Source organism: Gouania willdenowi, chromosome 20 (assembly GCF_900634775.1).
Source record: "Gouania willdenowi chromosome 20, fGouWil2.1, whole genome shotgun sequence".
Lineage (NCBI taxonomy): Eukaryota > Metazoa > Chordata > Actinopteri > Blenniiformes > Gobiesocidae > Gouania > Gouania willdenowi.
This window is the reverse complement of record NC_041063.1, coordinates 27,177,467-27,203,767: the sequence shown is the minus strand read 5'-3', so window position 1 is coordinate 27,203,767 and position 26,301 is coordinate 27,177,467. Positions and strand designations below refer to the sequence as shown.

Genomic DNA, 26,301 nt, shown 5'->3' with positions numbered 1-26,301 from the left:
TTAAAGATGGAAATACTGGTTTTAATCAGAAATTAAATGGGTTCAAAGTGATCAAAAATGGTGGAAAACGTGGTGAAGTGTGATTTTAAAAACAACAGAGATTGGTTTGAATATGCAAATTAGAGTGGGCAAAAACAGACAGAAATAGTGGTAAAAAGGGTTTAAAGTGTTGATATTGGAATAATTAGTTTAAACTGGCAAATGATGGGCATGACAAATTAAGAATGCAGTTAAATTGGCAAAAATAAGCATGAAATATGGTGAAAAGAGGTTAAAAATGACAATAATGGTTAATATATGTGACATTAGGTGTAAAAGGTTTATAAGTGCTATAAGAACATGTTGAGAAAGTGAAAAAATGTGCAGAAAAGATATTGAAATTTGATGGGGAAGTGTCAGCCACCTGTATTATGGTTATTTTCTGAACAATTTTAGCCAGTGTTTGCTTATTTTTTATCCTTTTTCTGCAACTCCACCAAACCTTGCATATTTTAACCTATTTTCATCACTTTTTCTTGCCATATTTTTGCTCCTTTTAATGCATTTTTGCTACATTACTCCCATTTCTGACACTTCTACATCAAATTTCAATACATTTACTGCACATTTTTATCCACTTTTAAGGCATTTGCAGCACTTATAAACCCATTCCACCAAATGTCACATGTTGACCCATTATTGTCACTTTTAACCTCTTTTCACCATATTTCATGCTTATTTTTTTTTTGCCAATTTAAACACATTCATGATTTGTCATAACCAAGTTTAAACTGATTGTTCCTGCTTTTTTCCTGGATAACAGTGGATATTATTCAGATGAATAAATAAATACATGTGGTTAACACAGATTCATAGAACAATGGACCATCAGTGTTGGTGTTCCAGGTTCAGAGTTAGCACACCAGTACGTACATCCTTACACTACCATTGTTTTCATAAATCCCAAACTTAGGAAGTGGCGGACTCCTCTTTCCAGCCACATTTTTTGCACGAGCAAAGCTTTATAAATGAGGTTCCTGGAGAATTTCAGTTCCCATGATGCATTTCTGCCACCTGCCATTCTGCTTAAAACACCAAACATCACTCCAGTGGTTTTTGATGCAATTGTGTGATTATTTGGAGGACTTTATAAGGTAATCTGACCTGGGGCGTGGGGGGGTGGGGGATACTTACTGCAACTATCAAAGAATAAAATGACATCATTCTACATGCGATGATTCGACAAAAAAACCCCGAAACTAACGAGCATCCTAAAAGCACATGGTCTAATCTCCTATCCAGGCCGTCTGTTTTTAGTGCATGTTTGGATGCATTCTAAACAGACCCAACTAATCATCACAGAGTACATCACAGAACACAGGAGGAAAACGGCCTCTAATCCGCTTCCTCTAAAGACAAAAAAGCAGCAAAGTTATGCAAGGCCTGCGTTTGAGAGGCGGCACTAACGTGGAATGACCTCTGACATGTGGCTTCCAAAGCTCCAGGGCTCTTCTTCTACTGTTTGTTCTTCATTAGAACCAACATCAACATGAACAAACTGAAAAGGAAACCAGCGTTTATAAAATCATTGCCAACGTTTAAAACTTAACGAACAACGTGTTTCTCGGATAAGACTGAAATGGATAAACTTGAATAAAAAGAGCAAAGTAACAAATAACGAGGATTCGTAGATGCCGTCAAGGTAACCATAAAAAACAAACACTAACTTCAGTGTGCTGTAAAGGTGTTCCAAACCACACCATAAAAGCAAGACTAATTAAGCAATTCTGCGCAAAAACCAACAGCCAGTGACAGGTAGCCAAAGAGCACGGGAAAAAACTATTGACTTCACCATTCTTTGTTGCTTTGGGAGCAATTAGAGGTCCAAGACAAGTGAGTTGAGCAGCAAACCTCAGGGGTCAAGAGTGTTTGAAGCTCTCTGTGAATTCACCTTTTACTGGTAGCGCTGCTAAAAACCAACAAAATAAGAAACTTACTGGTGCACTGGATCACAGTGAGAGTTCTAAGGAGAGCTACACTAGGTCCATTGATGCCAGTTCATCACAAGAACTCTGCTTCACTCAGTAGCTTTTCCTTAAAGATTCTGCACATTTTCACAGATTTAAAGTTGTATAACGATCCATCAGCCATTGTTACATTAAAGCTGTTGGAGACGCTCGTTTTGAATCAGATAAAGACATATTTGTAGAGATATGGGAAATTTAGATTTTTGACACTTGACGTGACCTTGACCTTGTGGCTCCAAAAAAGGTCGACTGCACATCCTTGACATTTCTCCTATGAGATGATATACGTGTCATTAGTGCTGCATTAACAGCCTAGGAGGAGTTCCACAACACATATTTATTGTACAAGTTTGATGCTTACATTTATCAAAAGCTCATCTCACGTATGTCATCACATAGGGACAATGTCAAGGATGTGCAGTCGACCTTTTTGGGAGCCAAAATGTCAAGGTCAAGGTTGTGTCAAAAACCAGAATTTTCCCCATCTCTATGAATATTTATCATACATGTTTACATTTATAAAAAACTCATCTCAAGTACAGTATTTCATTTCATTGGCCCAAAGCTGTACGACCTACCAGTAAAAAGATCGGTAGGGGTCAAAGTTCATGACGTCCTATAACTTGGCCACAAATTGAGATACAGTGTTCAAACTGGTACCATTGAACAACGTTTCCATTCAATGTGTGACCCTGACCTTTGCTCAAGGTCATATTTAAGGTCAAGCTCAGTCTTAATTAAAAGTTAAAATTAGCTAAAAGAACAAACTTGTCAACAAATCCAGATATAGGTTGTTATTTTTGACAATTTTTTCAAATTGCCAAACACGTATTCACCTTGAGAATACAGGTCTAGCCTAGTTTACTTTGTTTTGAAAGAAACTTTTTGAATACTAACAATAGTGTGGTACAGACTAGCTGTAATGTGAAAACACTAGTCTAGGAACAGTTTGAACTGTTGTGTGCCCATTGTTGTTCTAGTTGAAAACAATATACTGTATACCCATGGAGATTTGAGCCTTTAAAAAAACAGCGTTTCCTTCTCTTTTCCATCATTAAGCTGTCACTAACTCTAGCTGATGCACAGATAAAAAGATTTGTTTCTTTTGAATTCCAAAGAACCAGGTAGAAACACTCTGAGCATGTGCAGACACACAACCGGTACCGCCGCCAGAATCACACGAAACATGATCTTAACTATCAAAATACAGGAGAACAAAGACAGGAAACACACACACATAAATGCTGCATATTTAAATGTGTGTATGCAAGTGAAAGCGTTTGATTTAAAGGTTAGATAATGGCTTTGATTGTGGTGTAAAAACATCTATGCATAAACATGCGTGCTACTTGGCCACCATGTAAACTGAGAATCCACAACGAGCCAGTGCAGCGTCAGTGGTCTGATTTATACCGCAGAGAAAAAAAAAAATGGGTCTTCAAGCTCAGCTCCTCAGACAAATATGCCTCGGAGCGCAGCTGGAAGCCATCACAGCGCTCTACTCATGAAATGTGGTGGGATTAGACATCCTAAAGTGTATTTTCTATCATAAATCCACAAGTAAACACTGAATAGAGAAACGGGATGACGACAAGGAGGTTGGAAACAAACTGTTGAGCCTTTGATCAGTTCTAGCAGATCAAGCATTGGATGTTGATATAAAGACAGCGAGAGATATCAGGGGAAGTAGAGAAAGTGTAGTCGGCAACATTTGAAGAAGTGAAGCTTGAAAACATCCAAAGAAGGAAACGTAGAGAGAGAGAGAGGGAAGAGCAAACACTGAGAGTGTAAGAAATCCTGGGAACTGCTCTGAGGATATCAACACCCGCCGCCCGCCAGCGATGGTGTTTTCATTACCAGGGGATTTCTAAAAACCAGCAAAACACAAGTCAATCCCTCCTATTTCTACAAGTGATGAGATAAAATAACTCTGCTGATCATTATCTACGCTTTATTATTCCTTTGAATGGCGAACAGAGCTCAAATGTACCACTTAATTCTCCATGACGTGGACTGGAATGAGCTTTTCTACTGTAGGTTTTATACCTCAAACCAGTGGTTCTCAAACTCTTTTGGCTCTACTATCCCCCTTTTCTCCTACTCCTGAATTCTGAAGTCCCCCCTTTATGTCTGACTACAATATTTTAGTCAGAATTCTGTGAAAAAACATCTATCGATCATAATGATGAATTAATCAGTGATAACACACATTCTAAAGAATCGCATTTTGTAAATAAGTGAATGAAACAGTATTTAGTGCCTCCTGCATAGATTTATTTCTATAGTTTTTATCATTTCATATTCATATTATTCAGTGTGTTTTTGTGTGTTGTTAGTATTCTTTAAATTATTCTCTTTCAGTGTGTGTGTTTTTGCTGTCGTTTGGTTGTTTCTTTGTTGTTTTTGTGTATTTTGTAGTGATCTTGTGTATTTTTCTCTCATTCAGTGTGTCTTTGTTGTGTGTTGCTGGTAATAGTAAGTATTTTTCTGACTCAGTGCGTGTATTTTGGTGTCATTTTGTGGATTTTTGTTCTTTTTATTATTCAGTATATTATTTTGCATGTTTCTGTGAGTTGCTGGTAATATTTACCATGATTATCATTTTTTATCTAAAAATAAACATGATCAAATAACATGCTTTTGTTTGTTAAATTTCCTCCCTTTCTCTCTCAAGTACCTCCTGTAGTGCCATCACGTACCCCTCGTGAGTGAGTGTTGGTGGTGGTGGGAGGGGCGTATGGCGCACTATGGCAGCCTCACTTCTGTCAGTCTGCCCCAGGGCAGGGTACAAAGTCATTCAAACATTTAGAATGTAATTGTGGAGCAAGGCTTCACAAACCGTGTTTCTGTGTTCTGGATTTAATGGGCAGGTCAGAAATCATAGCTGCGTTACGTAACGGAGCCCTAATTAGTATAAACCCGACCCTGCTGCTGAAGCACACCAAATTTCCTCGGGCGCAATTCGGCCGCTAGCTGAAAACAAGCCACACATTCGGACTCGGTGGAATAAAACGCGTTTTCAATGAAATGAGCACGTTTATACACCGCATATTTGTTTTTCGCAGTTTTGACTCTACCTAGGAGAGATACACATTCAGACTCGTTTGGTGGATCCAAGCATTTTATTTAACTTTTATTCTGAATTAAAGAGGAATTAAAGCTCCCATGTAAACGTGACCATTATCACACTGAGCCTGTATAGAACCGTACACCCCACATGTTCCTGTGGTCAATGTGCAATCACTATTAATATGTGCATGCAACGGTAGAAAATAAAAGTGGAATGCATGCAAAATCATTCTTTCCAGGTGTGCAGGCTGAGTTAAAACCAAGCTGTTATGTTCAGAGCCATGTGTTCTGGAGGTTTTAGGAAAAAACGGCTTGATTGACCAAATTCTCCCGAGTGACGGAATTTTACAGTACATGAAAACAACACCGTGGAAAAGTTTGTGTTCTGTTTTTGTCGAGTCACGTCAACATTTGAGAGATGGCAGGACCCAAAAATTAGGTTTTAGTTTATCAGATTTCCATTTTTCCTTGTGAAAAAAAAAAGTCATCTGCCCACAAAAACGATGCCTTGTACTATAATTGGTGTTTTTTTTTATTGTTGCTTGCTTTAGATTCCAGGTTGAGCTCAGTTCAGGGTTTCTACAGCTTCAGTCAAATTAAAGTCAAGACTTTTTATTGACATTTGAATAATGTTAAGACCAACTTCACAGTAAGCACAACAACTGCTCCTCAGGGATGGGTTAAATGTAAAGGAGAAATTACATATCTGTAATAAAATACAGAATATGACCAATAAAGGCGAAAGCCCCCGATTCAAAACTGGCGACCCCCAAAGCAAACACACAAAAATACACAAAATATCAGTAAAATACACAAAAAAAACAGACTAAAATAATCAAAATCACTTCCAAAACACACAAGATGACTATAAAAATAGTCAGAAATCTATAAAACAACAACAAAAATAAACAAAATATCAGTAAAATACACAAAAAAACAGACTAAAATAATCAAAATCACTTCCAAAACACATAAGATGACTATTAAAACAGCCAGAAATCTATAAAACAACAGCAAAAATACAAAAAATAAAAACTATTAAGAAAAATCTCCATTGGACAGGGTATTTCCTCATGTTGTTGAAAGTTGCTACAAGCATGACGTGCATCTGCTCAGAGTCCCTGTGGAACCGCGTTTTGTAGTTGGTTCCGCTGTCATGATTGAGCCATGTTACGGTAAATTATACATTAAAAAATAAACAAAAAAACTGAATGTTACCATTTATTTTGAAATGTGAGACTAATTACGATCATAAAATCATACTCATTGATTTAAGACATTTGAATGATTTAATAACTTATTTTTAGATCCATAAATGTAATGCCTTTTAAGACTTTTTAATAATCCGCGGGAACCCTGTCAGTTAGTGTTAACATGCTTTTATTTGTCATATACAATGGATGACTTAACAACTAATTAATTAGCCTTAATGTGTGAGCTGTTCTTTAGTCTATTATTGGACTGGGGACTGTACTTATTTTTTCAATTTACCTTTTTGTTTCTTTTTTCTTGGAATTATTGAAGTCCCTGTACACTTTTGTCAATATTTGTGAAGAAACAGAAGCACAAATATGTGTCTGAGAGGTTGTACTGTTGTGTGCTGTAAAAGCTAAAAATAATAAACATATTGTTGGTAGAAAAAAATATTTCCATGAAAAGTATCTACTTTTTTAATATTGCCAAAATTCCTGTAAAATTAATATTTCAGAAATGTTAATACTACTGAGATATCCACAACTAAATTATTTGGTCATTCACGCTGTTTCCTCAGCCATTTTAATTTTCCTTTGCGGGCCAATTTGGATGTTTTAAAGGGCCGGATTTTGGCCCACGGGCCTTGAGTTTGACACATGTGAAGCTAAAGCTTAACACAGATGTCCTTTTGTTTTAAAAACAAAAGCATTTATGCAGCATTGCTTTGCTTTATTTGCTAATTTTTAACAGCCATTGTTTCCTTTCTTTGTTGTTGTAAGTAAGTAGTAATTAATCTTTATTTATAGAGCTTTTCACAGGTAAAAACCACAAAGTCTAGAGTTAATATCAAGAGGAAGAAAGACTTGGTTTCTATGAGCCCAGATGCTCCATGAATGGGTGATTGAGAGGGAAATCATGAAATCTCCATCAATCATTAAACGTCTATATAAAACTTCCCTGTCCACTGCTGACTGAGGTAGCGGTTAATACCAGGAAGCGTTAGCGGCCTCTAAGGATTCTATTAAAGAATGTGATTAATGTGCACCTGGTGAGTAGAACGTACAGATCAAACCTTTCAACATCTCAACGAGAAAGGACGTAAACGTAAAACAATGAACTAAAAAAAGACAGTTTCATGTAATTATAACGTATATATGTTACGTTATCTGTTGCTGGCTTTTTCCTCAGCTTTTCATTTCCACTCCATGTGTTGTCCATTACCTCCTGCTCTGCTTCCAGCTCACAAACCACCATGTGCCAACAACTGAACACGCCAGCCAAATTAATAACAAATACACTCGCACACAAACACACTGGAAACACTGCCAGCATCCTTCCTCCCAGCTGGCATGATCACAACCCCACGGTCAGAGCTTCCACTAGAGGATATTTTACACTCAGACCCAAAGGAGAGCTTAGCAGGTATAGCCCCCCACCCCCTACCCCCCACCCAGGCCTGTGTTTAGACCAATACTGGGATGAAACAGACACTATGAGATTGTTTAATCCACGTCAGATTACAGCCCATTCAACGAGCATTAACGGAGGAGGAGTCAATTGATAAATGGCGCCCCCGTGGCGTACACAGAGTAATGGGCCCCATTTATATATTGGTATATGATTCAGTACCTCCAACCGTCGTAATATTTGACTCAAATAAATGAGAAAACAACTTTAATGGAAATTGCCGAAAAACTTTCGTTTGTTTTTGGAAAATTAAATGATTTTGTAATCGATTGACAGTGAGCACATGCAAATATCATTGCATTACATTTACACAGTGGTTCATGTTTCTTCTGTTATCTTTACTTTCTCCTGCGGGCCGAAATGGATGCTCCAAAGGGCCGGGTTTGGCTCTGAGCCTTGTATTTGACAACAAAAAGCAGCACAAATTGGTATTGTGCTGCTAAATAATCTAAAAATCTGCTAAATAATCTAAAAATCTGCTAAATGATCTAAAAAGCTGCTAAATGATCTAAAAAGCTGTTAAATGATCTAAAAAGCTGCTAAATTATCTAAAAAGCTGTTAAATGATCTAAAAATCAGGCTGAATGTTTCACTCCAATAGAAAACAATGGGATGTTTACAGGCAGTGGGGCCGTGTGACATCATCAATCACATGTTTTCAAGATGGAGTTAACTAAATGAATATGGTGCATAATAATGTGTTTCGTTAGACATAGATCTACTAATAAGGACATTTAAAAAGTTTTAGGACACTTTTGTAAAGAAAAAAAAACAGTGGAGGATCCATTTAAATAGCCCTCCAGTGGAAGAGATGATTGTGTGTATTTGATCATGTTTTACCTGGAATTCTTGGATGCGGGCCAGGTAGTCTAGCTGCTGCGCTGGCTGCACAGAGACGCCACAGGGCAGGTTTTTCCCCTTTAGAGGCAGCGAAGCTTCAGCGGTGGGTGATTGGCCGTTTAGCAGCAGCTCCCGGGCCATGGTGGCAGTCTGGCTGGGTGAGGTGGATGAACCGCTGTAATAAGGAGGGTGACCTGGGGGGAGCGGGGCGGGGCAGGGGCCCATGTCTTTAGATGGTATGTAGTTGACTGAGCCGCTACAGGGGCGACCAGGACCCCCAGCACTACCAGCCTGCTTCCTACTGGCCTCCATCTCCTGATACACATCAGGACTGAGATGGAGAAGACCTTTAGGGGCTGGAGGGCAGAAAAACACACAGAAGATGCTGATTAGAACACAAGAATGGGAGAAAAAACAATAACAGTTAAGATTCAGTGTTTCCCATACATTCTTTTATTTGTGGAGGAGCAACTCATTTAATTTGACTCTTTCAGAAGCCCAGTCAGTTATGGTCGGTATATGAGTATTATTAGACCAGGATACCAGACTGTATTTCTGCTTCTTCTTGTTGTGTACACTAGTTAAAATCACTACTCCTCTGTTATTCATGAACAGATCAGGCTGATATTTGGTAGCTATAATCTATAGATGTGTACGCATCAATGTTTGAGCACGATTTTCTACTTGGGGCCCAGAGGGGCCAAAAGAAGAAAAACAAAAAACAAAAGTCGATTTCTTATTTATTTGCGAGTCAAATATTATGACAGTTGTTGGTACTGTATCATTGGCACATACCAATATATAAATGGGGCCCATAACCCCGTACGTGTACCCATTTTTTAATGGCTACTCCTCCGTTAGCTCTCGTTAGATCAGAATGCAGTTTGGTATGAATACTCTATAAATGGAGTGTTTTTTGTTCACTTCCGGTATTTTCCAGGTTTATGGGAACATAGTTGTGTGATATATCGTTTCAAAGGTAATTCAACATGGATTACGATTATGTCTCGCACAATTTGATTAGGGGCCCACCCTCCTTTTTTCGGCAATTTCCATTAAAGTTGGTGGTACCGAATCATTAACACATACCAATATATGAATGGGGCTCATTACTCCATATGTGCCACAGGGGCACCAGGGGGCCCCATTTCTTTACTCAGTGGAACCGAGTCATTTCACTGAATTCTAAGGAACGAGGTACGTAGACAATTGTTCACCCAACGTAGTTTCCTGTGGATTAACAAGACCAAACACCAGAGGTGTAAAGACGTTTAATCTGATTGGTCGGCTATGATGTGATGCATTTAATTGTTTTCTGGTCATTTCATTTTTTGTAGTTTCACAATGTTAAATCATTTTAAAACAAAAAAAAAAATAATTTACTCACTAATGGTAGAAATGTAACAAATTAGCTTTACTTCTGTAAAATGACCAATTTAGAAATATGCTTAAAAAAATTCACAAGTACCCATAAAAACAACTCAATGACAAGAATGTGAGTATTTATAATCCATTACTTTGACTTCTGCCAAACACCATTAAAAAGTCTGCTGGAAAAGGCACAAATAGTCAAACAATCCAAGTGAAATAAATGGAGCAATAAAACGACCAATATCAACTAAGCAGTTTTGACACATCTGGAGGAAGGAAAACCCAGTCCAACTTTTGTGGAGGAAAGAAAACAATTATAAGTTAAAGAAAAAGAATTAAAAATAAAGGAGATAAAGGATGAAGGAGGAGTAGGTGGGGATGAGTGGATGAGAATCTGAGCCAAGCCAAGGTCACCAGAGACAGGAAGAGCAGCTGGAAGTGTGTCTGTTCATGTGTCTGTGGACTTGTTTGTGTGTGTGTGTGTGTGTGTGTGTGTGTGTGTGTGTGTGTGCGGGCCAACAGCTGGGCCACAGCGCTACGAGGGATAGAATGAATGACAGGCCACTTCCTGTAGGAGTTAACATTCACCATCACACATCCAGACACACACAACGTTACAAACACAATTACACGTTACTACAGCGTAGGAGTTACTTCTCATCATCAAGTGTGCATTCCTCTTCCAGGGATTGATTACTCACTCTACAACGAGCTTTAGCCTCGCCAAGCGATGACACAAGTGAGAAGACTTCACCTCCCCCCCTCCCCCCCCCCCCCCCCAATCACTATGAAAACTTTAATCTCAATTTACGCAAGCAGAGCGAGAGAGTGGTTTCATAAATAAAGAGGAAAGTGTTCGCCAACATGACATCAGCAATGGACCAAGAACGCTGAAAAGGGGGGGAGAGGGGCGGTCGATGTGATATAAGCAAGCGTGTGTGCGTGTGTGCATGTTTGCATTGAAGCATGTGATTGAGAGTAAAAGGGAAGGCGTGCGTTTGCTCCTGACGTTCTTGGAAGATGTGTAAATGTAGTGGAGGCGAGTAGAAATCAAAGACATGAAGGGACAGCGTGTGTATCCGTGTATCCTTGTTCAATGTTCCAGGCCCCGTTTGTGTGTGGAGAGGGGTCCCCACCCAGCCTCGGTGTCCGGTGGGCCAGGGGAGAAACTGGAGCCAAGCCAGAGCCAAGCATGAGACTGATCGAAAACAGATAGGCCTGGAGCCCACCACTATAAATCACCAGCACGGAGCAAGACCTTCACATAGTTCACACACACACACGGACACACACGCGCACACACGCACAGCAGGAAATGAAATGTGGCAACCCAAATGAAAGCTCTGCTGCAATACCCCTGGGAATAACAGGGAGAAAAATCACCGTTCGTGCTTCTTTTTCCCGTCTTTAAGTCCTCCTGTTTGTTGTAGCAATGTCATGCATAGGCCCAAGGACACTTAAACACACACACACACAAATACACACACACACTATACACCGTGAAGAGTGGGAGCCTAAGGCAGGATTTATGTCAAAGAAAAAAAAAGTAATGAACACAGAGTCTTTGACACATCTACCTACTTTCTGCCATGTTGTGTTACATAAGCAAAAAAAAAATGCATTTTTATTGGTAGTGAAATACAGTCAGGTCAGCAGGGGGAAACTTTTCAATAAAATAACAGCATCAATACAAAAAAAACTCAGAGAGCACCAATTATGCTTTCAATGGTTATGTGATCCTTCACACTTTAAAGGCTTGGAAGACATTTCTGTGCTATGCAGTTTCATATGTAAAGACATTGTTTTTATAATTATAAAAACTATTTTCAGGACATCCCATGTACTTTGGTCACAAAAAATTATGAAATTTTTCGCACTTCCTTATTTTTCTTCCATTTTCAGCTTCCAATATCTCAGGAACTACATCACATATTAAACTGAAATGTGGTATAGTAATACAGTTCTACTGGCTCTCAGAATATATGTTTTCAAAAACAAATGTTTTTTCTGGTAAAATATTTTTATAGTTCTTATGCTGTAAGTGAAAACACTAATAAACAAATGATTCTCAGACACAGAGCCGAGCTACAATGGCCTCGGGATTTTCATTTTTCGCGAGAAATAACCCAAAGTTGGGGTCCAAAATAAATAAAAACGAAGAAGTCGTATGAAGAAAATGTGTTTTTTATCCCAAGAAAGAGTAATTTTTATCTCTATCTATAAAAGCAATAAATGTGTGTGTATGGCTCAAATATCTCTGCGGTTCAGGGACAGACAGAGCTGAGACTTTCAACATGGCTGCTGCTTGGTTCAAGGGTGTGCATCATCAAATTTGTTTGGAATGCAATGATACCGTTAATAAATTATTTCATGAAATTGTCCACCGAGAGGGGACAGTTTTATGAAATTTTAGAACTGATGACGCCATCGCTGTGGATTGAGCCTTTGCAGGCTTTGGCCGGGTTAGAGGCAGCCTGTGGGCACACCTGAGCCAATCACTCTGTGGGCAGCGGGGCGGATGGTGTCCGGCCGGGGGCAGCCTGTCCTGGGCTAGGGCGCCGTGGCGGCCCGGGGCTGGGGTGCCCTCTGCGCGTGTGTGTGTGCACCTAGCGTGCGCAGCGGGCCAGGCAGAGGCTCTGTGTCGGGGTAGCAGAGCTAAGACAAGGGGGCTCAAGGAATTGTGCTTCACGGCCGGGACAACGCCACTTTTTGCTCGCTTTGGGTGAACCGTGTGTGTGTGTGTGTATAATTCAGAATGAAATTTGAATTAGGAATTAAGTGTTTCCAAGGTCAGTTTAAAGAGGATTTAACTTTTATTCTGAATTAAAGAGGAATTAAAGCTCCCATGTAAACCATCCATGACAAAGCTACTTAACCTCCCACTTTCCTATAGCAGGAGATACTTCCTACGGTCACTGCATTAATACTATAAATTAAAATAGAAATCAGGATTTTTTTTCTTACATTCCCACATACAGTTATGGACCAATAAAAACAGTAATTTTAGATTTCATGCGAGTGTCACCCAAGAACCAATGCATATCATTAGTGATGTGAACAGTCTATGTACATAGCTTAAAGCTGATCACAGACTCAAACATGTTCCAGACCCACCAGATAGGATGTGTAGCAGATATTTTTCTATGTTCTGAGCGAGTAGGTGGAGCTTATTACTATACCACACTTTTTTTTTCTTATGTGCTGGAGTTCCTGAGAAATTGGAAGATGAGAATGGAAAAAAAGAACATGCGAAAATCAACACATACCCCCCCTCACTAAATTGTTCCAATCAAACTAAAATTGTACAGTGTCACTATTGAATAATTACAGAACAATTGGGAAAAAATTTGGAATTTTTTGAGAAAGAAAATTTGTTGAAATGACACGGACTCCCCAATCGTTGAGTAAAAAACTTTTTTTGCTGCATATAAAATGAAACATGTTGAGGTAATTCAGGAACCAGACAAATTTCATAAAAATCGGTCAATTACGAAGCGAGAACTGACATTTTCTTAATTTGGTCAACCATGACAGATATGTGGGGATTTTTGACACTGATCCAGAATCAGTAAATTGATTCCAAAATGTAATGGAATCTTCCATGGTGTAAGGTCTATGGTGTAAGGCAACTTTTCCTTAACAAAAACAGAAATAATTCAGCTTTGTTAGTGAAGGTGGTTGGATCACTGGTGGCCAACGATGAGTAAGGAGATACAAAAAAGAGTAAGGAGATACAAGGTTGTTTTGACCAGTTGTATATGAAGAATATATTATATAAACTCACCTAATCACATTCCCAATCACACACCAACGCTGACGAAGCTGTAATCCATCATTGGATTGAGAGCCAAAGCACATTCAGACACATGTGGTAGATGTTTGCAGTGTTCTCATACAAAGCTGCAATATAATATGTTGAATGGCCGTCAACAAAATATGAAGGTGATTGTGATTAAAGCCTGGGTTGGCAGATCATACTCGTGATGTTGGCAGTATTCATGTGGGCGTGGCTAACAGAGTGGAGCAACTTCAATACGCCAATGGTACAACACAAAAATGACCGTTTTTATTTCTATTACCTCGTCAATCAAACCAGGAACATCTTTCATCCATGCAGCAAACACACCACATGCACGACACATGAGGAAAACCCAGAGCAGCTGTGTCTGTGTAAATGAGTGTTGAATGGTGTTTATATGAAAAAACATTAGCGTGGTTAGGGCTCCGTGTGGTTTGGCTAACAATAAAAACAACCAGTTAGAAAAGAGTCTGAGAATACGATCTAGTAAATGGAAATGGCATTGTACCATGGGCCCAATCAAGCTAACAATGGAAATGTTGACCAAATAAGGAAGCATTTGTTCACCCTAGGCTCGACTTTGGAGGTATTGGGTAATGTACCGAGTTTGAGCTTCCATAGAAACCACAGTCACAAAAATAGTTTATACAAGAGAAAAATCATCAATAAACATGAAGCAAATAATCAGTTTTTGTCAAATAAGCGGAATGAATGTTAGCGATGGAGGCTCAGCTCTCATCTGGATTCTGTTTTTAAGTGTCAACAGAAACAAAGCAAACACAACAACCCTGGGGATGCAACACACCGTGTCAAAAGACAACGTTAGACTAGTGACGACGGCACATTTTAATCCAATAAACCAATGTTTGACTTTCAATTAACAGAAATCTATTGGATTTTTCCAGGAATATTAACAGAACAGAGATGCAGTGATTCTACTTTGATGTTAATACGTTTATTAACACATCTGTGCAAGATTAAAAACCATGAAACAACATATTTAAATACTTATATCATTATTAAAACCAAGTGTTTGAAGTAAAGTTTGTAAATACAACTACAAGAAACCTATAGGAGTAAATAGGGTCACGCAGCGTGAGTCGACAGCTTTACTCTGATGTACTATTTCCAAAAATATGAAATAGGATCGATATGCTGATACTGGGGGATTTTAAAAAGCACTCTATGCTGTACACTCCCCCACTTTATCCTCAGATATATTTAATATAAACATTGATATACTGCACATGAACACAAATTCCTATCATTCCCAAAAAATGATTAATAAGTAACACTGTCAACATAGAGATGGTAAAGCCACTGATAATCAAGGAAGAAAGGCAAATTTGTAAAAAAAAATAAACAAATAAATAATATATATATATATATATTTTTTTTTTTTATAGGAAAAATGAACTTTGACCCCTACCGATCTTTTTACTGGTAAGTCGTACAGCTTCAGTCAAATAAAATACTCCACTTGAGATGAGCTTTTCATAAATGTAAGCATCAAACTTGTACAATAAATATTCATAGAGATATGGAAAATGTTGGTTTTTGACACCTTTGGCTCCAAAAAAGGTCGACTGCACATCCTTTACATTAGTGCTGCATTATTAGCCTAGGAGGAGTTCCACAACAAAGGAGTTGCGGAAGAAAAATAATAATAATAAGAACTCCTACGAGAACAATGTATTTGGCAATTTTCAATTGCCAAATACAATTACTAGGGTTTACACCAATCTGATCGGCTATATCGGATCTGCCAATATTTATCATTTTATGCAATTATTGTGATTGGCTGTCTTAATTTGCCGGTGTGTGTGTGTGTGTGCCCCACGTCCACTGTGTAACTGTGAATACAAACACATTAGTGTGGCCCCGCTGTGATGAAAGTTGCCTACCTCTGATGTATAGCATAATAATCAGTGTGGAAATGTGTCTAAATATGCAACATGGCAGGGTATGACATGTTGTTCAATCATCTTCTATACATATAAGATGATTGAAACGTGTTTACTCCTGCTTTTTAACCAGCTTTATAATAGCTGTGATTGAGATGTTTCCAAACAGTCTCACTGATGGAGGGGGTGGTTTTATGCAGTTATTTCTTTCTCTGTATAAACTCTGATTTCATAAGATCTCCCATCCTCCCTCATCATATGTGTGTGTTGGATTAGGAGTGTGTGTGTGTGTGTGTTAATCCTGAGTGAAGGCCTATGTGTTATAGCACAGGAAGGCAGTGTGGGGGGGGACGTGCTGGGGCTGTAAGCCTGTGTGAAAGAGCCTTAATTCACAGGCTCCACCACGAGGACGCACGGCCAATTAATGTGACAGTCAGAGGCCCATTGACCAGTCGCTGAGATTAAACGCAGGGCCGTCTCCGGCCCTAAAACCACCTGCAGGATGGAGGGAGTGATGGAGGAAGACGTGCCGATACTCACTGTTACTTGTGGCTTCGGTGAAAGGCGCCTTTTGTCCGTTCCAGCCTTTGTTGTTGTTGTCCATCTGTAGTAAAGCAGAGACGAGGAGAGAAAAGGAGGAGGTAAGAGAGATGTAGATGGTTGGATGGGACAGTTTCTTCACGCATGTCAGACAAGTTCCTTCCTTGTGTCGTGTCCACAAAGAGACGAGCGCCCACAGGAGGGGATGCTTAAGCAGCCTTGTGTCTTTTCACAGCAGCTACTTAATTAGAGCAGCTGTCAGCGTTCAAAAAGCCTTTCATTTAACGCGTTACTTCAGCTGTGGTATGCGTGTCTGCCCGCGCACATTCACACCACCGCAAACACAACACGTGTGTGAAAGGGAAACCACCTCTGATGTGTCAGATGGTTAAGGAACTACATGAGCACACAATAACCCCCCCCTCCCATTAAAAAAACAATAACCCACAGTGGGAATGTAGTGAGAGACAGATCCCAGAAAGACCTACAAGCTATCATTGAAACACTAGAGCTAAGGGTTGTCTGAGGATCCGACCAAAAGTAGGCCGTCCAACTCTTATTGGGATCCAACAGCTCTGCAATGTATCAGCATTTATCTCCTTTAAGTCTAAACACCAGGGCTTCAGTGGGACTAAAACAGTGTTTTTCAGCCTTTTTTATTAAAGCTAAGCTACATTTTTTCATTGAAAAGTGTATTGAATAGGAATCAAATAAACACAAAGAAAAATGTTTAGGATTTTTCATATTTCTCTTTTCAAATAAAAAGTGCAATTAACCTACATTAATCTGCAGTCATTCTTATCAAAGCGTCGTCAATATAAAACAAATCATTATTTATTTTTTTAATCATCTTTCATATTTTACATACTTGATACACGTCGTGGGAGGGGTCAAATTACCACAAGTTTAAAAAAACAAAACATTAAATATGACGAAGTAGAATCTATTATGTTAAATATTGCTTTGTTTTATATAATGTATTACATAATGTAATATTGTATTTATATATTATTATTATTATCATTATTATTAATAAATGAATAAATATATGATAATTTTTTGATAATTCTATTTGGTTCTGTATTATTAAACTTTAACAGTGTTAGATTTGATCCAAAGGCTGTTATGGATGGATGTGATGTTTTTATTGTGTATTTTTAATTTTTTTTAACCAGATTTCTATGAGTATCACATTTTAATGTATCTTTATTTACACAGCTGAGGTCAGGAGCTGCTGTGATGCTGACGGGGGAGGGGCTTACAGCAGCACTATGGCATATTTACACACAATAATTAATTTGTTTTCAAAATATGTTTTTAGACTAATTAGGTGAAGATTTTTTATTTCCACAGTGGTTGAAAAACACTAGAGATGTTTTGCTTCTTGGCTAAAAGGTGGAAAATGTAATTACAGCTTATCAACATGTGTTTAAACACAATCAAGCTTCAAGAACACTTGATTTAACAAGCGTGCACTAAAGCCTGTATTAACTATTGTTTAGCATCAAGTCATTCTGTTGTTTCTCTATCTTCTATCTGTGCGACATATGCATCATGACATATCTCAGCTAATAATTAACATTCAGAAGATAAGCTGCTTATGTAACGTCCTCTAGGTCTGATTCTGCTCTCGTAGGCTGATTAAAAAAACCCAACAAGGTGAATGAAGATGATAGAGATCGATAGTTGATTGCAAAACACACTTGGTTGAGTGGAGCCGAGTGTGTGTTATGTAACAGGTCGGTTGCTGTGGGAACCCACTGAATATCAGCCTTCTAGCATGCGTCTGTGCTGAGGAGATAAAAGGACTACGGATCCCATTTAATTCATATTTATCTATAGAGCGACACACAGGCATCCGTAGCGCTTATATAACATTAGAAATGCAGTTTTAATGTAAGAAGGCAGTTAATCTGCCCTAGTAACATTTTGATTTGTTGTGTTCAATTTAGTGGTGGGACTCAATAAAAAAAAAATCTAAGTAATTAGAGACTTTGTAATTGATTAACGCTGCAGTTTGTAGAATCCTCTCTCTGCTCCGCTGCGTTTTAAAACTGAAACCGAAATTGAATTTGCTGCCTCGGCTCTACAGACAGTGACGGCCGGGGGAGGTTTTGTTTCAAGTCGCTTGAAGGGAGGTCGCTTTAGATCCAGTCATTTACAATGATTTTGAACGTAATCTTTGAACGCACCTTGATAACCTTCACTCCGCATCCAGAATGCAAAATTAATTCACCTTGAATAAGCTTCTCTTAGGTTTACACATGATTTATGCCGTCTGTCATCGCTCGCTCTCTGACACCGCTACGTGCGGCCGACCCTGTGCAGTCACAGGGAACCACGAGGACACAGAGTGGTCCGTTTGTGGCTTTAAACTGTTGCTTCTCAACCTCCGTCTGCCTTTTTTCACTTGATTTGCTGTGTAACTGTTGTGTCTAACGCCGTGATGGAGACTTCTGCTTAGACGTCCGTCATTACACTTTTACTACCGAGGGTAACGCCAAAAACAGCTCGTGGAGCACATGTGTTTGTAGAAAGATCTCTGATTGGCTGACATCCAGTTTCCAGGAGCGTCACGTATTAATTAATTCTAATGTAAAGGTTTGTCCTGATGGTGGCGCTAGAGAACAGATCAAGGTTTCATTATCAAGAAAAATAAATAATAAATATCAAATAATAATGAGTAAATGAAATAATATAATGTAAATGTTAACTAATCCTGGCTACTCTGTGTTTGTAACAGTATAACAAACATGATCAAAAACGAATTCTATTGGCTTTGTTCGAATATCTGGGACCCAACATGTTTTTTCCCATTTCCCAGTTTTCTCTCTCTCTCACTATCATGTATATCCTGTCACGCTGTTTTCTCATGTTTATTACTAAAAAGGGAAAAATACATACTTCTAGAAGGAAAATAAAGTATTTCTGTGATATTAAAATGGGGGTCACGATCCACTAAATGTTGGGTATCCCTGTCTTGTAGTTTCCTCTTTTATTTTGAAGGCAGAGTGGTACCTCAGTGGGGCTCTGGGACACCGTGGAGGCCTTGTACCCCAGCTGCAGCAGCATCGCTTCGGCCGCGTTCCTTTTGGCCACCTTTTTGTTGGGCCCTGTTCCTGTGGCAACCTCGTCATTCACCTTCACCTATAGAGATGAGAATATAGATGAGAAACATGCATCTCAATCATCCCCACTGGCTGCATTTCTGAGAACATATTCTAATACTACGCAAGACCTGTATTCACAAGGTGAATACGTATTTGGCAATTGAAAGAATTGACAAAAATAACAACCTGTATCTGGATTTGTTGACAAGTTTTGTTCTTTTTACTAATCAAATTGAAAGTAATAGTGCAGGAAAAACAGAAGATTTACCTTGACCTGAAATATGACCTTGAGGGAAGGTCAAGGTCACACATTGAAAGGAAATGATGTTCAATGGTACCAGTCTGAGCACTGTATCTCAATTTGTGGCCAAGTTATAGGAAAAAAGTTTTTTATGATGTCATGAACTTTGACCCCTATCAATCTTTTTACTGGTAGGTCGTACAGCTTTGGTCAAATTAAATAAAATACTGTACTTGAGATGAGTTTTTTTATAAATGTAAGCATGGAACTCGTACGATAAATATTCATAGAGATGGGGAAAATTCTGGTTTTTGACACAACCTTGACCTTGACATTTTGGCTCCAAAAAAGGTCGACTGCACATCCTTGACATTGTCCCTATGTGATGACATACGTGTCATTAGTGCTGCATTAATAACCTAGGAGGAGTTGCAGGATAAAGATGTTGCGGAAGAAAAATAATAAGAACTCCTACGAGAACAATGTATTCAATTAAAAATATATGTGGAAAACATCCAGATTTCTGGGTCTTGTCAGCCGTATGACATAAAACACACCCTGAAATCCTGAGTTTGTGTTTGTTTTTCATGATCCAAACTAATAAAGCTGTCAGAGTGGAATCTAAGCAGAAATGCTGATGTTATCCAAACAGACACTTTAACTGTTCACAAACACTTTGGGCCAAACTCTGTGATCAGCTCAAGAAGACTCAAACACTATTCACTATTATCTGAAATAAACGGTGGTAAACCAGTTATGTCTAAATCTTTTGGTGATGCAGTTTTCTCACCTGCAGCAATGATTAGTGCACATGCAGAAGTGGTGTAGACCGCCCTATTTAAATGAGTGTTTTGTATGTGTTATGTTCAACATGGAGTGTGAAGGAGAGCTGAGTGCACGGAAGAGAAAAAAACAATTTGAAGCAGCAGAATTGGAGGTGTTAGTAGAGGAAGCTAATAGAAAAATGGATGAATTACATAGATGATAGATAGATTCTTGATTCATTCCGCAGTGGGGAAATGTGCGTGGATGTGAGTGACGGAGTGGGCGCAGGTGCGCAGCTGATGCGCGTGTGTGAGAGTGAGCCATGGAGGAGCGATGTGTGTGCGTGTCTATGAGTAAAGTCCGACACGGCGACCGGGACAGGTAGCGAGCTTATGTTTATAATGCAGCCAGATAATAAAGTGCAACTCTACAACAACAAAAACGGCCTGTTGGAGGAAAAGCAGCATCCGGCCATGGACAGTGAGGATCTCCACTGTGTCCTCCCCAGCCACGGCAGGGAAACCAAACAGCAAAGGTTTTAAAACGTTGTGAATTCTTTCATCCCAAATAAATTAACTTGAGGTCAGAAAATGCCATCCCTTGGTCATCTTTCCTCTCCCCTCCCCCCCTACCCCTGTCCTCACAAATATCACTGCTGTTATCCCTGCTCAAAAAGCTTTAACAGTTATCGCGTGGTTGTACGTCGTGCTAAATGTATACAGAAAAACAGAAGCAGCAATGAATGAAGTCCAGATTTGATGAAATGCATTGCTTCCCCTGCATTAAATTATTTGCATTTCCCCTTCACATTTTTTGCTCTCCTTGGGAGCTCCGCCTACTATACATATTCATCAGAGGGTTAATTCTTTTAAAACGTACTTAAGTACTAGTAAAATGACTGATTTAAAAATATACTAAAAAAAAACACAAGTACCCATAAGAGCAACTCATTACAGTAGCTTGAGTACTCGTAATCCATTACTTTGACCAGCACAAGGTGCACGAGCCTTTTTCTCTAACCACTGATGATGCAGATAAAAGACGTGAAGACAGAGACTCATTTGAGCTCACGCTGCTTTACCGAAGGGAAACAATGTGGAAATTTAAGAAGAGAGAGTGGAATGCGCACACACACACACACACACACACACACACACACACACACACACACACACACACACACACACACACACACACACACACACACACACACACACACACACACACACACACACACACACACACACACACACACTAATGTGTGTATCAAAGAGGCATGGAGAAAAGGTTTGAGACTGAATTACTGCCTGATGCTAAGAGAAGCTCTGTTCATAGAATGAAAGAAAGGATTAGTGAAAGAAAAGACAAAGAGAGAGAGAGAGAGAGAGAGCGAGAGAAATGAATGAAAAAAAAAGCAAGACAAGTAGAAACTGCAGTGGAAATAAACAGTATGCTATTCTTTGTTGTTGTTGTTTGTCCACCTCTAAGTGAAGTAGGAGGAGTTGACTTTTGTAAATATATTGACTGCACCAAAAACAAGCATGAAAGAACCCCAAACTGTACAATGGTCCATGATTTTGGAGTTTTTCCCATCCAAATAGCAGAAATAGCTATTTAAAAACGACCATAGAGACCACATTTTAAAGGTCCTGGTTTTGTCTTGGACTGGTCAGACATGGGATTTGCTGTCTAGACAAGTCAAAATTTGGTCACTGAAAGTTTTTGGATGAAAATGGCCCTGGTTTTCGGCTAAGAACTTTAGTCACCGAAACAACCTGGCCAAAATAGGATGTTGTGATGACGCTAGCTAGCACAAGCTCTGGATACGGGACAACATGTATTTCAGTAGATCTGAGCACTAAAGCCTCTTCTAAGCAGAGGTTGAGACGGAGCACGGAGTGAAAACAATGAAATGTACACTCTCAAGTAGAAGTGTCCCAATACATCGATTATTAGATTCATCGCGACACGTGACGATTCAATAGGGATTCATAAATGTTCAAAAACGATTGTTTTTCATAAGAACTAAATGACAGGAACACGACCGCTGCTCGCAGAACCAAAGTTCCAGTAGCTAACTCTTTGGCTATAGTTAGTTAGCGTGATATTCACTCATCAGGATTAAAAGCTAGCATTTGAAAGAATCAAGGGCTGTATCCTAGGATTTCAAAGGTATCTGTACATTCCCAGTATCAGTGTCTCAGTGGTGAGAACGTTCTCTACCACAGTAACAGCACAACGGAGTATGTTGACGATTTGAGCAATGATGATGATGAGTAGCTGCACATTTACCTCGACACTTACATGCCCTGGCATGATTTAATTATTCATTGTGTTCATTAATCCATCCACTTTTTATTCAAAAAACCCAAATTCCACAAGTGTTATGAGAGCTCAATTAGATAATATTTTTATTTTGTAATATGGTTCTTGTCCAATTTGTTGATTTGACATCAATGAAAGATAATGAAGATAAATTTGTTTGGCTACTTTAATTAATGGACACCAACACATATACCTTTAAAAGTATGAAGTTGCCACAAAGTGAGAAAAACAAAGGAATCACAAATCTAGAATGATCAAATTGTAGCCCCCTGAATGGTAATTGAATAGAATTGTGAGGTTCTTTAAATGGCACATCGATGCCGTAGCTACACGTCAAAGCTAACCACTACACCATAGCCTGCGCGCCTACAAAATATCCTGACTATGTGTCAGAAGCATAAAAAAGGCTTTAGCGTCAGTCAGCGCACATTTCACAGAGATCTATTCAGATCCTCTGCACTTTAACGTGACTGTAGTCGATCAATGTTAGAAAGATCATGACTTGAATGTAGGAATAAAGCAGCGCGTACAAGAAATTACCCACGCGGCGATGACGGTAAACATGTTATTTAATATTTTATTTTATATTGTGCATTGTTGGAATGTCAGAGCTGAATAACTAATAATTAACATGAATTTATGCAATTGCAATGCTTAAATTTTAGTGAGGCTAATACACACTCAAAGCCATAAATACAATGGTTGTAAAAATTGGCAATTTATTTATTTTGGTGTTTCGGTTTTTGGCCAATTTTTTTAACCAGTGCAGCAAATTCAAGTGATATCATTTGATTTGTTATTAAAAACAACAAAAATTCTGTAAAATTAAAATTAAAAAGCTGTCGGTCTCAGTAGCACATCAACTACATGCAGATTGTACATGCTCATCATTTAGTGCTGTAACGGCTTGATCGAATTTGAAATAAACCAATTAAATGAAGACACTGTACATGCTTTGTAGGGTAGAAAAACCAACATGCTTCAGTTATCTCAAGGAATTCTGAGCTTTGGAGTATCATACGATAAAGTTGTGACTTTTTATGCAACCTACAAACACTGCTTTTATGCGTCGTCACTAAAAACATATAAACAAGTGTGAAAAAGGGGCGGTAGTGTAGAAAGTGTGCTTTCAATTAGAGACACACTGGTTCCAATCACTGTGGGTAACTGTGATATCTGATCAGACTCGTCTCTATTTACCAGACTACTAATAAACAAGGACTCCTGCACAGCTTTGGTTATTGTCTCCAGATCATAAAGTTTGATTCTATTATAGCAACGTTCGTCTACGTTGATAAAGTACAGAAAACAGACTGTGTTCTTTAAAATCCAAAGGTATGAAGCTGTAGCCCTGAATAAAAACTGAGCTATAAAGAGTTTAACAGCACCTGTAAAAATAACAACACTGTGCAGAAGTGTTTCATAGGGAATCAGAGACACTGGTAGTGAGAAACATAGGAAAATAAAATACCTTTAAGACATGCATTGTCTCACTAAAGTGTACTGAGATCCAATATTCCTTCTTTTTTTGGCCTGAAAATTGGGGTGAATTTCCATTTTAAAAATAAACAATGGCTGAAAATATCAAATCTGCTGAAGTGTCTCTTAGTCCAGTGGTTCCCAACCTTTCTTGTCTTGTGTACCCCTTGAGCCTTTTGTCATACCATGAGTACCCCCTCACTTATACGTGTTCACGATTCTCCAAAAGTAGAGTCATTTTATTTCATATTCTTAAATTGAACAATTAATATTCAGGCATTATCTTCTTATTTATCTCAAATTAAACATAATTATGTTGCCTTCAAGGCAATAAAAATTATAAATATAATAAATAATATAGTAAACATTTGTATTATTAATACGGTATAATTAATACTAATATATTATGATTATATTGAAATAATGAAGTTGAAATTAGAAAAAAAGGAATTAGAAAAAAATAAGAATAAATTATGTTAATAAATAAATACAAAACAAATAATTAACCTGCCTGTGTTATATATAAGTTTTATGACATTTACCACAAAAGGAGCTTCTTTGAAAATGTCTCCTTTAAATAGACATTTAAACTTTAAAAACAAGTCATAGCACACGTACCATTTTATTGACGGAAATGACAGAGAACATTTTTCATTATCTTGGAAATAAATTCTTAATTTTTCCACGTACCCCCTGTAATGTGCTCACGTACCCCTAGGGGTACGCGTACCCCTGGTTAGAAAACACTTAGTCTACTCTACGTTAATATAAACATTGTTTACCATATATCCCATTATCCACCCTTAGAAACTAAGTCAACACACATTTTTTCAACTTATAATATTCTGTGACCTTATTAGAAAAAAACACATCAAAACTGCTTTTTCCAAAGTGTCTATTAGTAAAGTTTAAACTGTGGTCAAACTTAACCACCAATAAAAACACACAAACAAATAAATAAAATAATTACAATTATTACTAGAACATCAAAAAAAAAGGAAATTCACATTTTTTTACACGTTCAAGCAACCAAAACAATGCTTTAAAACAAATAAAAAGAATGAATAAACATCATTTGTTTCACTACTGTAGTTACATTCTGTACTTTTTCAAACTCATAAAGATAAATAGAGATGACAGATGTAGTCAGTGTAATAATAGAGTTAAATATGGCTACACTTAATATATGTTTATATTAGAATAACCATCTTTAAATGTTGATTTTCACTGAAACATTGTGACAAATGTGATGAATTTTGATAAAACTTGCCACAGATTTGGTGCTTTGATTGTGATACATTTTTTTTAACACAAAGATGATTTCTGTAAAACATATATATGTATAATATAATAGGTAGCCCTACGTTTTACGCCAGTGATTATCAGATATACGCAGATGACACAACTATGAGATGTTTGTCAGGTATGAACACAGCAGGTCTCTCAGATCTATGGACAGGTCAGATAGTGGAACCCAGAGTTCACAGATCTACTGTATGGACACAGGTCAGATAGTGGAGCCCAGAGTTCACAGATCTACTGTATGGACACAGGTCAGATAGTGGAGCCCAGAGCTCACAGATCTACTGTATGGACACAGGTCAGATAGTGGAACCCAGAGTTCACAGCAAACTTTTTAGTTGTTATGCTGCAAAGAAGTGGAACAAACTACCAGCCTAGCTGAAGTCAGCATCACATGGAACATTCTTAAATCCAAGTTAAAGTCACTCTTTTTCTCTACTGCGTATGACTGAGAGGGAGATTTATAATCATGCTATTGTTGATTTAAAGTTTTTACTGCTGATTTGAACATTTTCACTGCTGATTTTAACGTTCTTTATTGATTTTGTAACTGTTTGATCATGTAAAGCACATTGAGTTGCGTTGTGCATAAAATGCGCTATACACAAAAAATGTGCCTTGCCTCACCTTTGCTAAAGCTTGTCATTTCAGACTGGTTGGTGATGCAATGCTGGAACTTTTTCCAAAAATGTCAATAAACCGGGTGCTTACAGTGGAGATTAAAACAAACTTTCAAGCAGCAGTTTTTTTTTGTTTGTTTTTTTGTTTAGAGCAAATAATCTTGGATTTATTGATCTATGAGGCGTACAATGTAATCTTGTAAAACAAAATAGAGCGAGAGCACCTTCAACAAATATGTGTGGAGTAAGAAAGGTAAAATCAGGGAATC

At 38.2% G+C, this 26,301-nt stretch overlaps 1 protein-coding gene across 1 annotated transcript in view; it reads right to left on the bottom strand.

Moving 5' to 3' along the window:
• The window catches only part of stau2 (staufen double-stranded RNA binding protein 2), a 114,905-nt gene that overhangs the window by 40,809 nt on the left and 47,795 nt on the right, over positions 1-26,301 (bottom strand). Inside the window, exons 10-12 of the mRNA XM_028434747.1 lie at positions 19,209-19,337; positions 16,191-16,254; positions 8,577-8,932 (exon numbers count right to left, since the gene is read on the bottom strand). Of these exons, the coding sequence (XP_028290548.1) occupies positions 8,577-8,932; positions 16,191-16,254; positions 19,209-19,337 (549 nt within the window). The remainder of the gene's footprint in view (positions 1-8,576; positions 8,933-16,190; positions 16,255-19,208; positions 19,338-26,301) is intronic.